At 49.9% G+C, this 16,515-nt stretch overlaps 1 protein-coding gene across 1 annotated transcript in view; it reads right to left on the reverse strand.

Moving 5' to 3' along the window:
• Nucleotides 1-16,515, reverse strand: part of MAP6 (microtubule associated protein 6) — a 69,223-nt gene continuing 52,708 nt past the window's right edge. The window contains exon 4 of the mRNA XM_041729583.1: nucleotides 1-1,134. Within this exon, the coding sequence (XP_041585517.1) occupies nucleotides 141-1,134 (994 nt within the window). The 3' untranslated portion in view covers nucleotides 1-140. The remainder of the gene's footprint in view (nucleotides 1,135-16,515) is intronic.

The following is a 16,515-nucleotide window of genomic DNA, read 5'->3' on the forward strand; positions in this document are numbered from 1 at the left end:
GCCAGAGGGACCAGTTTTATTAGATTCCAGCAAGACCATACAGTATGTGTTTCATGCAGATTAAATATGTGTCTTTTCTGCCCCTGGGAGGGAGCACTGCCACTTGCCAGCTCCTTACTTGGCATGTCAAGGGGTGAGTGTCAGGGGGAACTCTCAATATATTCCGCATGGGGGACAGTTGGGATCATGACAGGGGGTGGAGGCGAGACAGTGGGCAGCTGAGGGCCCTTGGAACCTTGAGTCTTCAGAGGTTCGGGGACCACAGGACCTTGGTCTTTTGCTGGTGGTGACACCAGAAGGTCTTGATCTTTCAGAGGCACCGGGGTTATAGGAACTTGATTCTTCACAGGCTCAGGGACCACGGAATCTTGATTCTTTGGAGGCTCTGGGACTACAGGTCCTTGATCCTTGACTAGTACTGGGACCACAGGACCTTGATTCTTTACATGCGTCACAGCCACTGACTCGTGATCCTTCAGCATCTCTGGGACCGCTCCACCTTGATCCTTGACTGGCTCTGGAATCACTAAATCTTGATTCTTTACAGGCTCAGAGAGCACAAGACCTTCATTTTTTACAGCTGCGGTGACTGCAGCATTTTGATCCTTCAGATGCTCTGAAACCATAGGACCTTGATCCTTGACAGGTGCTGAGACCATGGGACCTTGATCCTTGACAGGCGCTGAGACCATGGGACCTTGATCCTTGACAGGCGCTGAGACCATGGGACCTTGATCCTTCGGAGGCTCTGGTACCATGGGACCTTTATCCTTAACTGCTGCTGGAACCATAGGACTTTGGTTTCTTGGAGGCACCGGGACCAAGGAAGCTTGGTCCTTTACTGGGCCTGAGGTCACAGAACCTTCATTTTTTAAAGGCTCTGGGGCCCTGTGATCTTGATCCTTAACTGGTGTGGGGACCATGAGACCTAGATCCTTCGGAGGCCCCGAGACCACAGGAGCTTGACCCTTCAGAGGCTCTGGAGCCATGGGGCCTTGATCTTTTGCACGCTCTTGGATCACAGGACCTGGATCTTTCAGAGGCCCTGGGCCCACGGGACTTTGATCCTTGTCTGGCTCTGTGGCTATAGGACCACGATTCTTACTTGATTCACTGGTGGGCTCAACCTGGCTCCTGCAGAGGAGAGAGAGGTAGTCACTGTGAGGGCCAGAGGGCGGGCCAAGGATTGGGCAGAGCACAGATTGCCTGAGAAGTCTTGGCCTAGTGGAGCCTGGGCAGGGTAGCTCTTGCCGGAGAGCCAAGAGGAGAATCTACTTTGCATGTTCTTAGTACAGAACGTGGGGTGGGGTGAGGGGCAGGCTCTGGAATCAGTCATTCGATGTGCTTGCCAATTGATTATAACCTGCGCGTGGCACAGCGGGTGGCACCCAGGTGATGAGGGCAGTATTGTAGCAGGACTCAGAGTCCTCCTGTGGCCATCCCAGCAGCCCGTCCACCCCATACTCCACCGAATCTGCTCTCCTTCCTCTGTGATAACTGGGCCCTCCTGCAAGCCCATCTTAGCTATCCACTCAGACGGCCCTACAGGCCGGGGCACTTGCCTCCTTCTCAGGGCCTCCTGAGGCTCCTACCCCTCCCCACATCCCTTGTAAGGGCCGGCTGTGGAGAGGGACGAGAGAGGGCAGGGGAATGTCCCTCTGACCCCTGTCCCTGCAAAGGGAAAAGTATTTTAACATTAACACTGTTTAGAATAGCCTACACAAGGTGATAGTAAAAAGCAGACTGGCTTTTCATTGGTTTTATTACTGCATTTAAATTCTCTGTCTACAATGCACCACACTGTTGCCTGCGCCGCTGCCATTGGCCTCACCTTTGGCAGGTGATGGCTGGGACTCCGCCATTCAGGCAGCGAAGAGGCCCGGCTCCCCTTGCTCTGTCCCCACTTCTGGCTCCCTCTACTGTCCCTGGGCTGTTGCCTTCATTTACTCCAAGGCTCTGGGGCTCATTTCCCTGTGGCCGAGCCCAAGCCTGTCACCAGGATTCACTGCAGATGCTTGCCTCAGCCCTTGGCCCCTCTGCTTGGTGGAGAGCAGGGGACATCATTGATACCAAGGGTAAACCTTGCCACGCTCAGAGCCCCCAGTCTAGTTTAGAATGCACACTCCTTCCTTGCAGGCCAGGCTGAAATTTGCTACTCAAGAGCAGCCACTCAGCCAGTGTCACAGACCCTCACGCAGCTCTAGCACATTCCACTTTCCAAATCACTTCTTTTCCTAGTTCATTTCAGCACCCCAGCAACCCCATGAAGCATGCAGGAGGATTTTATTACTCTTACTAGTCAGATAAAAAACTGAGGTCCCGAGAGAGCAAGTGATATGGAAAGGGAGGGACCTGAACAGATTCTAGAGTTTGGGTCTTTCCACTCCCGGAGCTTGCGCTCTGTCCCGTGTCGTGCCTGGCACACAGTAGCTGCTCAGTACAGGGGAGCTATTATTACTCTTTTACACTTTGTGGCCAGTTGAGTCTCTAAGCTGAAAACCACTTCAGCATTTTAACAGTTCCTATTAGCTTTTAGGACTGTGTCTTACCTGCTTATCAAAGCTGGTCAGTAAGACCCCTACTTGCTAAGAATTTCATAGTTCATTATGGCTTCCTCTCTCTTGGCCTCAAGTTTGTCATCTATCTCATTGGATGATATTTACTCAGAAATTTATGTAAGAGGGCAGCCCGGTGGCTCAGCGGTTTAGCACTGCCTTCAGCCCAGGGTGTGATCCTGGAGACCCAGGATCGAGTCCCGCGTCGGGCTCCCTGCATGGAGCCTGCTTCTCCCTCTGCATATGTCTCTGTCTCTCTCTCTCTCTCTGTGTCTCTCATGAATAAATAAACAAAATCTTTTTTTTTTAAAAAAGAAACTTATGTAAGAGATCATATACGTAAGCACCTAGTACCATGACATTTCTATACAATATTACAATTATTTTTTTATTGACTTAGAAGTAAAGTTACACATATTTGGACTATTTTTATTCTGACATGTCATCTCGATCCAGAAGCTTTTTACTGTGTTTGGCATCTTGAGCTATCTCGGGAGCCTACATCTCTCAGCAGAGTACACAGTGGCATGGGCAGGCTTTGCCAATCCCTCTGGGTGTCTCTGAGCCTCACAGTGGACACACAGGGACCAGGGTGGCTCCCTGGCTCACATGACACAGAGCACAGTTGCTCTGTGCACAGATGCACACAGCTGGCTGCCATCAGTGGGACCTTATTGTTTGCAGAGAGAGCCAGGCAAGGCCGCGAGAAGTATGCAGAATCCACGGATGGCATTGTCATACACCTAATACTTGGAGGCTGGCCAGAGAGGAAATACAAAACACCCAATTCAGAATAGAATCAGGTAGGAAATCGATTAGATGAATCCCATCAGGTAGTGAACCTGGGGGTGACAGAGCTGAGATAGGAGGCACAAAAGGTGGCAGAGCTTAACTTGATCTTGGGGCCTTGCCCTGCAAAACCTACCTCACTGGCAGGACACGGACTCAGTGTCCTGGCTGGCATGAGGATGGGACAGGGAGCTGGCCCCACAGCGTGGGCAAAATGCATTTCCCTGGGTATTTGAGGCGTTGGCTCCCAGCCATTCCACACGTTCTGCCAAATGAGCCTCTCGGCCCCCTGTGAGTTAACCCCAAATTTGCTCGAATATAGGATCCTAGATTACTTTGACTAGTGAACCTGTTTCGTTAGTCAGTGTCCTTACTCATGGGGAGGTTTAGAATGAAGATTAGAAAGGATAAATAAAATCAAAGCTACCATATGGCCCTTTTTTGGTATTAAGGAAAAATATATGTAGATTTATTTTGAAAATATTTGTGATGTTAAAAAAGTATCTGATCAGGGCAGCCCTGGTGGCTCAGCGGTTTAGTGCTGCCTTCAGCCCAGGGCCTGATCCCGGAGATCTGATCTAGTCCCACGTCAGGCTTCCTGCATGGAGCCTGCTTCTCCCTCTGCCTGTGTCTCTGCCTCTCTCTCTTTCTCTCTCTGTCTCTCATGAATAAATAAATAAAATCTTTTTTTAAAAAAGTATCTGATTGATTCCAGTATAAAATATGTAATGGAATAATTAATTTAGATTTGTGGTTTTAAGTTGAAAGATACAGGACAATTTTATACATTTTGAAAACAACAATGTAACTTTTATGATAACCCAATAGTTCTATTTTGAGGCTTAGTTTATTTTAAATTATTTGCAATTTAATTTAAATTATTTAGGGGAGCTGAATTAATTAGGTTATGCAATCCCCCTCAAAAGAGATTGTTGAATTTTACTAGGTTTTTAAAATGTTACTTTTATAAATTAAGCATTAATTTTTAAAACCAAAGCGGCCTTGGGAAACCTGGCTGGCTCAGTCAGTGGAGCGTGCAACTCTCGATCTTGGGCTTGTGAGTTCGAGCCCCACATTGGGTGTAGAGATTACCCAAAAATAAAAATCTTAAAAAATAATAATAATTAAAAAATAAAACCAAAGTGGCCTCAGTTGGTTTTCCTATGAACAGAACCACCCTCAAGGGTGACATAAAACTCACACTGACACAGATTGGTCATCACTTGGTTCCACAGTGTCCTGCAAGTCTCCCCATCTGTAAAAACGCCCCACCATTCCCAGTAAGACTGGCGGAAGCCACACACACCGTGCCTTGTGAGATGAAGCTGAGCCCTCCGGGTGGAAGCCGGTTGTTGAGTCGAGATGGGCTGCATTCAGCCCTGCTCAGCCCACGGGCCAGCTGTCCTAGGGCATGGCCTAACCCCCACAACCCAATCTGGAGCCCTGAGCCAGCTGCAGACCTTCTCAGGACAGCACATGCCACGGGCCCCCTCTTCCCCACAGCCTGCATACCCTCTCATCAACTAGAACAGCCTGTTGGGTTTATCTTGGCCTCTGTGCTGCTCATTACCTGCAAGATCTTGGGTAATTACTCAACTACTATAGACCTCCGTTTCCCCCGCCTGTAAAATGGGGAGAACGATACAAACATCAGGAACCACTATGACAGAGCATCAGTTGATCCCGTTGGGCAGGGCTGTGAAATCACAACTCTTGACATTTGTAGAGTGCTTTGGTGCATCACACGGTTAAGTCCATTCCCATCAAGTGCAGTAACAACAGCTTCCTAGATGCTCACGTACTCCTTACTGTAGCTCACCCAACTTTCACAGCAGCCATGGATGAAGGCAGGAAGAGGGGGGCCCAGCCCTGCACACTCACCCCCCTTGCACTGCCCTCTGGCCAGTCCATGCTGTTTTACACACTCTCAGTGCTTTGTTGGTTTGTCTCTGCCTCCTGGACTGCCCCCTGTCACCCATTTTGCCTATCTGTCCTGGCAGCTAGGCTCAGACCCTCCTTGCAAGGTCCTGGTGGCATCTCCCCAATGGAGACTTCCCTCATGTACCACCTTACAGTCTCTCCCAGGTTCACACATCCCTCCCTCCCATCAACATCAGTCCTCCCTGCAGTTGACTGTGAGCTCATCCCCCACCGGCCGCAGCCCCAGTGCCCAGCACAGCACCGGCAACAAAGAAAATCAAATGCAAGGATTTACAAATTAGTGCTGAGACCTGCTTCATCATCTCTCCCACGGCCTGAGCCAGAACCCCAGAGTCATCTTTGATGTCTACCTTTTTCTTAAAACCATCACCCAATCAACCAGGAGCCATCTGTTCCAGCTCTTAACATTTATCTCTCAATAGTCCTCCTTCTTTCCCTCCTTCCTTCCCTCCCCCCACCCCGCCGTGCAAGCTGTGCCGTCATCTCCGTGGACTGCTGTCACAGCTCCCTAGCTGGTAGCTTCTCTTGCTCCTCCAGTCCATTCTTCATGCAGAATGGCCTTTCCAAAAAGCAACCCCATTCCCTGCTTACAATGCTTTATGGCTCTCCTTGCACTCAGAATAAGAGTGAAACCTGTTACACGGCCCCACCTCGCTGGCCAACCTGCTCCCACTGCCTTCCTGGCTCTGTGTGCCCTGCTGCTTTCCATTCTGGCTTTGCATGTGTTGCTGTCTCCTCCCAGAACATTCTCTTGCTCCCCCTTGCCCTGGTTAATGTGTACTCATCTCCCATGTCTCAGCTCACTGGAGCACTTTGCCAGGAAAGCCTTCCCTGACCCCACCGATGTGACCAGGTCACCTGCTATAGGCTCGCGTAGTCCCCAGTACTCCCCTACCCCTTAACACAGCTCATAATTTGCATTCTTCTGGATTAATGTTTTCCCTGCTGGATTGAAGCATTCAGAGGGCAGGACCATGCTGACTTTGCATATCACTGTATTGTTGGTACCTAAAACCACAGGGAAGGCCCCAACTGAATACTTGTCGAATGAATGAATAAATGAGAGCCTTTCTGTGCCAGGCTCCGTCTTCTTTGCAAAATTTAATGTTCCAAGGTTACATGAGACATTCTAAGTCTTGGGAACTTAATTTTCTGCCCTTTCTCCTGTTACCATGGAGACAGGCAATGCCTCCTGGATACACACACACACACTGGCCTTTATCAGAGTCTGGAAACAGGATTATCGAGCCCTGCTGGAGATTATCTGGAAAAAGGGCTTCTTTCCCTCCTGCTGGTTCCGCCCTTGCACACAATTCTAATTCCATCATCCACCCATGTGGTTCTTTTCTCTTTTTCCCCTCACTAGACTATCTCCTGATGCACCATCAAAGCAGTCCAGAGCTAGGACAGTGCTCCTATAGGAGGGCACTGTTCAGAAATCAGGGACCTGTGGACCCTGTCCATGAATCCTCTGCCTTCACAGCTTGGGAAAGCCCTGGGGAAGAAAGAAACTCCTGTTTCCTGAGCAGTAACCAGTGCCAGGCACTTTCACATAGATCACGTCTTCTAATGTAAAGAGCAGCCTGATGGAGGAGAAAGTGTCTAGATGGGCTGGAGCCAGAACTGGGTTTGAATGCTGATCCAACACATTCCTAGCCCAAGGGATGTCATGGGCCTGCCAGTCTCTATACCTCAGCACCCATAATCTATAAAATGGGGATTACAATGTTCATCCTTTTAGGAGGATTAGTATATGTGAATACTCATGACGTGATCTCTGGAATATGGGTGATGTTTAGTAGATGTTAACTCCAAAGAGGGACTGAGTTAGTCCAGTTGTGTTACCCTGCAGATGGGGAACTGGCTCAGAGTGGGCAAGTGCCTCTCCTCTAGCCACACAGCCAATGCATAGCAGATCCAAGACTAAAACACGGGCCTCTCAACATCTTAGTGGATGGGTAGAGGGGATGGAGCCAACTCACTTGAAGCAAAGTGGGGAGGAGGGGCTGAGGCACGGCCCAGGCTGACTGCACCTCAGGGGCTCTAGCAAAGGCTGGGGAGACAGTGGACAAGGCAATCTGATGGCTTTGCTCTCCTCTGTCTGCCCCCATGGGTCTCATGCAGGAGCCCACATTTCCCAGACATAAACAAAGCTTCCAAGACGGTTTACGAAGTGCAGCTACCAGAGGGGAGGTGCCTAAGAAACCTTCTCTAAAGAATCTGCAGGAGACAAGGCATTCTCAAGACAAGAACTCCCACTCCTGCCTCTCTCCCCCACAGACTCCACGGTGGCCTCTGTTTTAGCAATTACTATGGTGTTTGGTAATGACCTGTCTCTTCTGCTGGTGCACTCCATGCGCTGCTTTGTTCATCTTTTATTGCCAGTATCTGGGGTCTGGCTCATAGTGGCACCCACAGATTTGTGTGTAGCTTTTCCTCTCCATTCTGTTTTATTTTGTTTTCTTTTATCCATTCATTGGACAAAGTTGGCTAGGCCCTGTGCGGGGCCACAGGAGTAAATGACAGTGGAGCCCTTAAGGAGCCCCCTGTGAGCAGCACGGGACAGACCTGTACGCACACATCACACCCACTGTAGAGCTACCAGTGTATCGGCACCCTCATCAGCCCTAGCCCAAAGCCTTCATCAGTATGTCTCTTCAACCAGAGAGGCCCAAGGTCCCTTCTGGGACAGAGATGTCACATTGCTAGAGAAGTCCTCTCTCTCTGCCCTATGAAAGCATAACACCTATGGAGCCAGATGAAAGGCATCCAGAGCCGGAAGGACAGACTGGATCATCAGGTCCCCTGAACTTCTGCTCCTATGTCCCTGCCATGCAGCCCCAAGGTGGGCACACACCTAGGGATGCAGCCCGCTATTTGGTTTGGTGGCCTAGTGTTTAGACCCTGAGCAGAAACTTGCTTCTGTGCTCTGCCCCGGGCCCGATCCTGTGCTCTGGTGCCATCCTTTCGGAGGATGCCACACTGCCTGTCCCCGGACAGCCTCACAGATATCCGAAGGGAGCAGCAGTTGTGTCCTTCTTCCTGGGTTTTCTGGGCAGCACACTCCTTACAACAGTTCAGATATTTGCTTTCCAGAGTCCTCCCCATCTGCACTGCTCTCCTTATGACATGTCTAGGTGGGGTCCCTCTCCCTTGGGAAGTGTGACCCCTAAAATCGGAAGGGACATTGCAGGTGTGGTCTTTAAGCAGGACACACGGCCTGGGCCCTGGAGTCTGTAACTCCATCCACTTAGCTCTTGGCTGCTTTGTTTCTCTCAGCTGCTGCCTGCACCATGCCTGCCACGCCCCCCCCCCAAGCTGCCTGCAACCCCCTCTCCTCCCCAGCGGGTAGGGATTCAGATACAGAGCCACTTCCGCAGTGAAACCCTCCACCACCAAGGGGTCAGTCCTCCTTCTCCGCAGTGAAACCCTCCACTACCAAGGGGTCAGTCCTCCTTCTCCGTGTTCCCACGGAGCCCTCCCCGCTCGCCACAGCCCCAGCAGATATGTCGCCCCACTGTTCTTAGCTGCCCCTCCAGATTGGGGTGAGACCATGGTGATCATCACCTCTTTCCTTCCCTCTCCTCCCCTTCTCCCCTCCCCATCTTCCTTCTCACCTTCCTTCCATCAACATTTAGTAAATGCCCACTATGCGCCAAGCCACCCAATAGAGTGGAGAAGCAGAGCTCAGGCAAGGGGCAGGCACCTGGTAGGAGTGAGACATTGTAAAGGTAACTCACGCAAGATCAAATTCTAACAGCCACGTTTCCCTGACACAAATCATGTCCTATTTTTAACCACATTCACACCTTTCTGTCTTTCCAAACGGTAACTTTTCTTTATGGTTTTCTACAGGGCTTGCCATACAAGGTGGCACATTGTATTCTCACAGCAGCCCTGTGGGCCAGGCAGGTGGGAGGTGTGTGTGTGGGTGGCCCCAGCATCCCTCATTTTCCAGCTGTGGGTGGAAACGAGGTTCAGAAAGGGGAAGGGGTTGCCTAAGGTCACAGAGTGAGTCTGTGGCGACGTTGAGACTTTTACCCAGGAGGACAGACTTGAATCAAGCTCTTTCCTCTCTACGACAATATCCCTGAGGGATGGGACACCAACTAGAGAGATTCCACATTCCTCCACAGAGGTCTGAACAGGCCTGGTGCAGGAGGCTGGAGCCACTGACCTCTGCAGGTCCCCAGGCCTAAGCTCCCAACTGCACCTCCTGAGAGAGTTGCTTCTCTGGGGGCTAGGCCCCCAGGCCCCCTTCACCTCAAGCCCCTCCAGCATCCATTAATAAGGACTCCCCCAGGCTTACCACCTGGTATTCAGCAGACCCTGTAAAGAAGATAGTCCCAGGGGACATCTGGGTGCCTCAGCGGTTGAGCATCTGCCTTTGGTTCAGGTCATTATCCTGGAGTTTCAGGATCCAGTCCCACATTAGGCTCCTGCAGGGAGCCTATTTCTTCTCCCTCTGCCTGTGTCTCTGCCTCTCTTTCTGTGTCTCTCATGAATAAATAAATAAAATCTTAAGAAAAAAAAAAAAAAAAAGAAGATAGTCCCAGAAAGCAGCAGCACCTTGGCCTAAGAGTACGCATCTACATCCATACCTGTAGGCCCTACCTGTATGGCTGTCAATCCGCCTACCAGCTTAGAGCCCCACAGAGTCCACCCAGATGTGGCACATCAGCACAGAGGGAACAGCTAGGACCACAGGTAGGAATAATGCTGCCACCACAAGGCTTAATTCTGGATGGGGGTGGGGGCTCACCATGCAGAGAGTGGGTAGGGGTAGTGACTGTGCTGATCAAACAGCATCCGTGACCTTCCTTCATCTGACTCATTTTCTATGGATGATGAGAGCACCCAGAGTCCTTGAAGGATTTGGAGCAGGGACAGGACAGGACAAAGAAGCCGATGACACACATCTTCACAACTGAAATCCTAGAGATAGTCCCAAGAGCTGGACAAAGAGTGGGTTTTAGTAACCCAAACTTCGCTTCCAATCCTGGCCCACCACTTACAAGTTGTGTGACTCTGTCATTTAATCACTAAGTCTTGATTTCTTTATCTGTAAAGACTTCCAAACTCTTTAGCCTTTATGTGAGGATTCAATGAGGGCAAGGGTGTGAAGGCCAAATAAACGTTCTTGTCCTTCCTGGAGGCTGTGCCAACTCCGCATCTTACCAGCGTGGAACCGCGGACCCCGGCAGATTCCTAGCTCAGAGTTCTCGCCATCACTCTAGGTTCCCTGCAGGCTGATGCGTTGTTGTGAAGCCCAGGGAGATGGTCGCATGGGGCTTGCTAGATGACTAGGTTTTCTGCCCTGTGTTGTTGCTGTTAAACCATCTTTTCTAGATATAACCTAAGAAAAACTAAACAGATTCCCAGTTGTATAATAAGAATTTCAAAATGCATCCTCAGGGATCTCTGGGTGGCGCAGTGGTTTGGCGCCTGCCTTTGGCCCAGGGCGCGATCCTGGAGACCCGGGATCGAATCCCACGTCGGGCTCCCGGTGCATGGAGCCTGCTTCTCCCTCTGCCTATGTCTCTTCCCCCCTCTCTTTCTCTCTGTGTGTGACTATCATAAAGAAACAAAAACAAAATTAAAAAAAACAAAACAAAACAAAAAAAAACGCATCCGCAGTTGGTTTAACGCCAAGAAGGCAAAGTCAAAGGCAGAACTGCCTGTCTCAATGGGCTGCCAAGAATCTGATAATCCTGCTAATGACCCTTTTCAAAATATAAAGTGCTGAACTAAGGCAACCAGGCAGTAGAGGCTCAGTTCTTCTAGCTCTGTGCTCCCGGGAACTTGCAAATCAATTTTTGTCCTTTCTTCCCACTCCATCTAATGCAAAGGATGAGATCTTGAGCAATTAATCAAAATTGGTTTCATGTGTCCAGAGGGGCTCAATTAAAATGAATGTGTAATTGCAGAAATGGAATCTGAACCAAGTGATTACAGGGTGTGCACGGAGAGGGCAGGCCGGGAAAGGGCTGGGGGTAGGAGGGTAGCAAGGACCAACTCCTAGGTGGGCTCTATCTCAGGCTGTTGTGTGACAGGGTGAGTGGATTTACCACATGTGGCTCCAGCCACCATGCTGTTGGGACCCGGAGTCAGCAAAACCATCCAGGAAATGAACTACTATGGCAAGGATATTCCACTTTGTAGTTGACAGTGGGCTTTTGCCCTCACTGGGCCCTCCTAACAGATAGTCCTGCGGATCAGACGCAGGTATTGCTAGCTGTTAGAACTCTTCCTACCTGCTAAAGTCTGGAATCAAAAGCTTCAACTAATACTATGACCCTTGCTGACCTAACTCCTACTTTTTGGGTTTGGGAACCAAACAGATTTGGACAGTGATAGATACTTGTATTACTGCTATCTCTTTGGGGCTCAAAGAGATTAAGAGACTCAGCCAAGGTCACACAGCTAGTAAATAGTAGAGCTTGGATTTAAAACCAGGCCTGTTGGCTCAAATTCTCAGGCCTCCTTTCTAAGAGACCTCCCCAGGGGGATGCCTCTCTGCCATCATGAAGTTAGGAGATCTACACCGGGCAGGGGGTGGGATTAACCAACCTTTTAAGATTACCTTGTAACCAAGAGTCTTTGCTTTTTTTGAAGTCAGGCCTGGTTAGAAAAAGTGGCTGCATAAAGAACAGAGGCAGGCTGGCCATTGTAAAACCAGCCATTGACTGCTCTGTGATCTATGCCGTGACCTCTCTTGAAACCACCTCTTTAGTGTGAGCAGAGGCAGTTATTAGGTAGAATAAAGCCTTGTGGAGGCGCCGTGATGAATATGGAGGCAGATGGTGCATCTCATCATTCACTCACTCACTCATTATTCATTCAACAAACAATTTAGAAGACATTCTCTGAGGTAGGCATCGGGCCAGCAGCTAGGGCTACAAACGTGAGCAGAAGGAGCTGGTTCTGGCCCTGGGGGAGCACAGTCTAGTTGGAGGGAGGGTGGGGAACACACACACACACACACACACACACACACACACGAGCAGGTGGAAGTTTATGTGGTGAGTTCTGTGATGAAGACACACACAGGGAGCATCTTACCCAGCCTGGGAGGTGCGGGAAAGGCTTCCTGGAGCTGTCTCCTGAGCGGAGTCCCGAAGGATGAGTTAGCCAGGTGGAGAAGCAGGAGGAGGGCAATCGGAGCAGGCGGGGCGGCGTGGGGGAAGGCATGGAGGTGAGAAGCAGCATGGCGCACTGAGGGGACAGTAAACTTCTGCGGGCCGAAGGAGCCCATGGGTGGTTGAAGGCAGAGTGTGACATGGTCAGATTTGCATGTTCTAAAGATCCCTCTGGCAGCTTAAACCAGCAGCAGCGGCAAGAATTTATTTACCCCAGCATCTGAAGCTCCCTTGGCCCCGGATAAGATGTCTGAGTTGAGATCGTCATAGACAATGTCAAGTCAACAAGCAATTGAGGACCATTTGTATGAGGACAAAGGACAAAGAGGTAAGCTCGGTTCTACTGTTTGAAGGAAGCAGCACAAAATGGTGGTCTCTGATCCAATGCCTCAGGAAATGGACGTCAGTTTTCTCTCGGTATCTCCAGTACCAAGTAGATTTCTTATGAATGAAAAATTTGTTAGATCATTCTGTGTCCAATAACCATGTGTTCTAGTTACCTGACCAGTTAATTTAGTAGCCAAAGGAGAAAACCTGTATATCTGGCTGAGACAGTTGGTCGGCTCAGGCAGGATGTTTGAGTCAGTTGTGTGTAGAGACCTGATGGAATTCTTAACTCTCCCCATTTGCATCGGGGTCCCAAGATTTAAAGAAGATCTTAGGTAAGCCTACTGGAGGGCTTGCAGTGTCCTGACTAGACCAAGGCCCTGTGGGGTGTGGGTGCAGCTTTAGTTAAGAATCCAACTTGTCGGGATCCCTGGGTGGCGCAGCGGTTTGGCACCTGCCTTTGGCCCAGGGCGCGATCCTGGAGACCCGGGATCGAATCCCACGTCAGGCTCCCGGTGCATGGAGCCTGCTTCTCCCTCCACCTGTGTCTCTGCCTCTCTCTCTCTCTCTGTGACTATCATAAATAAATAAATTAAAAAAAAAAAAAAAAGAATCCAACTTGTCTGAAGGCTGATGATTCTGATGTCTGAAGGCTGGGACTTCAGGCCAGCCCCAGCCTCCCTCAGGTGAGGGAGGGAAGCAGTGCAGGCCGAGGAGCAGAAGACTCAGGCTCCACGCAGATGCCCCTCCTCTCTGAGCTTCCCCTCCTTGTCCACACTAGGAGGGGTTACTAGAATGGCACAGAGAGAAATGCTTTGTGGGCAGTCAATAAATAAATGTAAATTGTTAAAATGTAATTGATAGGTCCATGGACACAAGGTGATTCAGTAGCTAGAATTCTTTGAAAGCCTTCTTCTCCAGTGGAGTGTGTGCCTCAGTCAGCCTCTGGGATTATCTGAGATTACCTAAAGCTAACTCTCCGTCAGAGACAGTGAACTCGGACCTGTTGAGGACTGTAAAAAGAAGGAGGAGGGCCTGAAATGATCTTCATCTAGTGTTTGTCGTGGGTTCCCTATAGACATCATGTCTTTCTACCCGCAGTCCTCACCTCTGAGGCGGGGTCAGTGTCCCCATTTTCAGAGGAGAACACCAGGGCTGACAGTACTTAGGGAAGGACACAGGGTTACACAGCTGGCAATGATGCCATCCGAGAACCTTGTTAATGCCTAACTGCACTGCCCATGTGAACCTGTTCACATAATAAGGTGTGTAATGATGCTGGTTCTACTATTATAGGTATTCTGGGATGGTCTAGGTATTCTGAGGATCTGGGCATCAAATGGCAGTGGGATGGAGGAGGTTTGGGCTATGTGCCTGCCTCTGTAAAAGTGGAGCCTAAGAAAGGTTCCATCCCTTTGAGACAGTGGTCTCTCCTCTCTGGGGCCTCAGGTGGAGCTGGGGTAGGGTCCTGCTGTAACCGTGGATGGTCCACAGGCTATGAGCTGAAAGAAACTTGTATCTGTGGTCCTGAAAATGTCAACTGCTTTGAGACATTTTAGCAGGAAAAGGATCTTGAAACCACGTTGACACATTAAGGGAGTTGCTAACCTTTGTGAAGTGGGCCTTGACACTCCCCAGATCTAGGAGAAGCAGGTTATACAGTTTTAAACCCTAGTGCAAAAAACCAAACCAAAACAAACAAAAACTGAGGGAAGGATTTCCTAAGAACACACAAACTGTAAGGAAGAATTACAATATACTTATAACTAACTTAGTAATAATGACCTATTTTAAAACTAGAGGGCTGGTTTTAATTTGGTTAGCTGTTTGGAGAGGTGACACCAGTAATGGGTTATAGATTTGCCTCCCGGGCTTGGGGCACTCGGAGAGGCTGAGGCTCTGGGTGAAGCCTTGATCCCGGGGCACACAGATGAAGCCTCTCCAGCTTCCTGCCTCCTCTGCTGCTGGGTCCATGCCCCCTCCCTGATTCTGAGTACATCTCACCTTCTCTCAGCTTATTATCAGTGTCCTCAGATGTGTGTCTTTCTGTGGGTCTTTCCCCCTCTCTGTCTCTATTTCTACCTCTTGTTTTTCTCCTGTCTTTCTACCTCTCTCGATCCCTGGTTTTGACCAAAACAACTCTTAACTGATCACAAAAGACCTGAATAATGTACCTTTATGTATGTTTTATTTATTAAATACAATTTTGTGTTCTCTGCCTTGTACAGAAGCAGGTGGGTGGAATGCTTCCTGTTCATCTGGAAAACAAATATATTGTGGGTTTTCAAATATACGACCCTTGATTGATTCCCACCATGGCTTCTCCCCAAAACCCAGAAATTGGGGGCCGGTAATAGAATAAAAGTCCCAGCCCAGAGCTCCTAGCCTAAAGCAAGAGAGGACCCACGGTTGTTGTCCGCTCTGTGGGTAAGGGCAGGAAGCATGATGGCGGAGAGCATGCAAAGGTGGGGGGGTGCGGTCTGCATGTATGGAATGGAGATCCCCGTTCACGTGCCACTCTCCCTGACGGTCTCTGCACTTTCTGGCCCTTGCCTCGACCCTCCCTGAGTGAGCTGCTCCCCCAGCACCTGAGCTCACCTGGTGTTGGGCCCCTCCACACATATGCTCTTGCAGCTCCTTTTGTCTGGCACGCCTTGGCCACCCCAGACTCTGTTCACCTGGTCACCACCTGCTCATCCACTGAAGTTGTCCCTGATCCATGGAACCAGCTAGAACAGGCTCCTCCTTCATGCCCCACAGTGACCAGAGGTGGGTTCTCAATCATCCTGGTTCCCTGGTGCCCAGCACACATTAGGTATTCAATCAACATATGTTAGTAAGAGGAAGAGGGGTCCCATACCGCAAGTATATAACTTGTTGTCTCCCACTTTAGTAGAAGGATATCCAAGTGGTCAAACCTGGCCCTAGCTCTGAGGCCCCCTCCCACATCTGCTCTCCTGCCTGTAGGGCTGCCCCATGTGCCCTGCACACCCACAAACCACCCATCCTCCAAGGTTCCCTCCCCAGTGAAGCCTTCTGATTCCCCATGCCTGGTAGGAAGAAACCTGTCCCTCATATGAGCAACCAGCTACCTGGTCTGTTGTTACCTACTTGGACTTTCCTTCTGGCTGTTTCCACTCCCCGGTGTTAGCCACACACAAGACAGTTGCCCCCATAACCCACACAGTGAGCCAGCCCCTAGAGGGTGGAAACTTCACAGTGATCAGAGGAAACCCGCAGTCCCGCAGGTTGACGGGGAAGGGGGTGGAGAATGAGGGCCCGGCCTCCCAGCGTGGCGACGCAGTGCTGGGCGCAGGCAGTCACTCATCCCCAGCAACATGGGATCAAAACGTTACACTACCTTGTTGGCCAGTGGGTCTCTCGGTCCATCTTCGCCTTTCCCAACACTTAGCTCTGACTGCTTGCAATTAGTATCTGAGAGGCAATCTAAAAGAGTCAAGCTGCATTATGGAGAACCCCAGAAAAACTGTAGGGTACAGCTCATCTCGTGGAGAGTGGCTCAAATGGCAAAGGTTGATTCCTTCACCTACTCAGCTGGGCCTTACCAAGGAAATAAGATCAAGAAAGTGGTGTTCGTCTTTAGCATTTATTTATAATTGGAAAAAAAAAACTGTTTGTTTGTTTGTTTGTTTGTTTCTGAGCAAGCACAGACCACAAGCACGTCACAATCAATTGGCTATACATGAATATTTGTCGTCATTTTCTTACTAACAGCAGGAATGAATTAGCACCAAGAGAGGTGT

Source organism: Vulpes lagopus, chromosome 15 (genome assembly GCF_018345385.1).
Source record: "Vulpes lagopus strain Blue_001 chromosome 15, ASM1834538v1, whole genome shotgun sequence".
In the NCBI taxonomy this organism is placed as follows: domain Eukaryota; kingdom Metazoa; phylum Chordata; class Mammalia; order Carnivora; family Canidae; genus Vulpes; species Vulpes lagopus.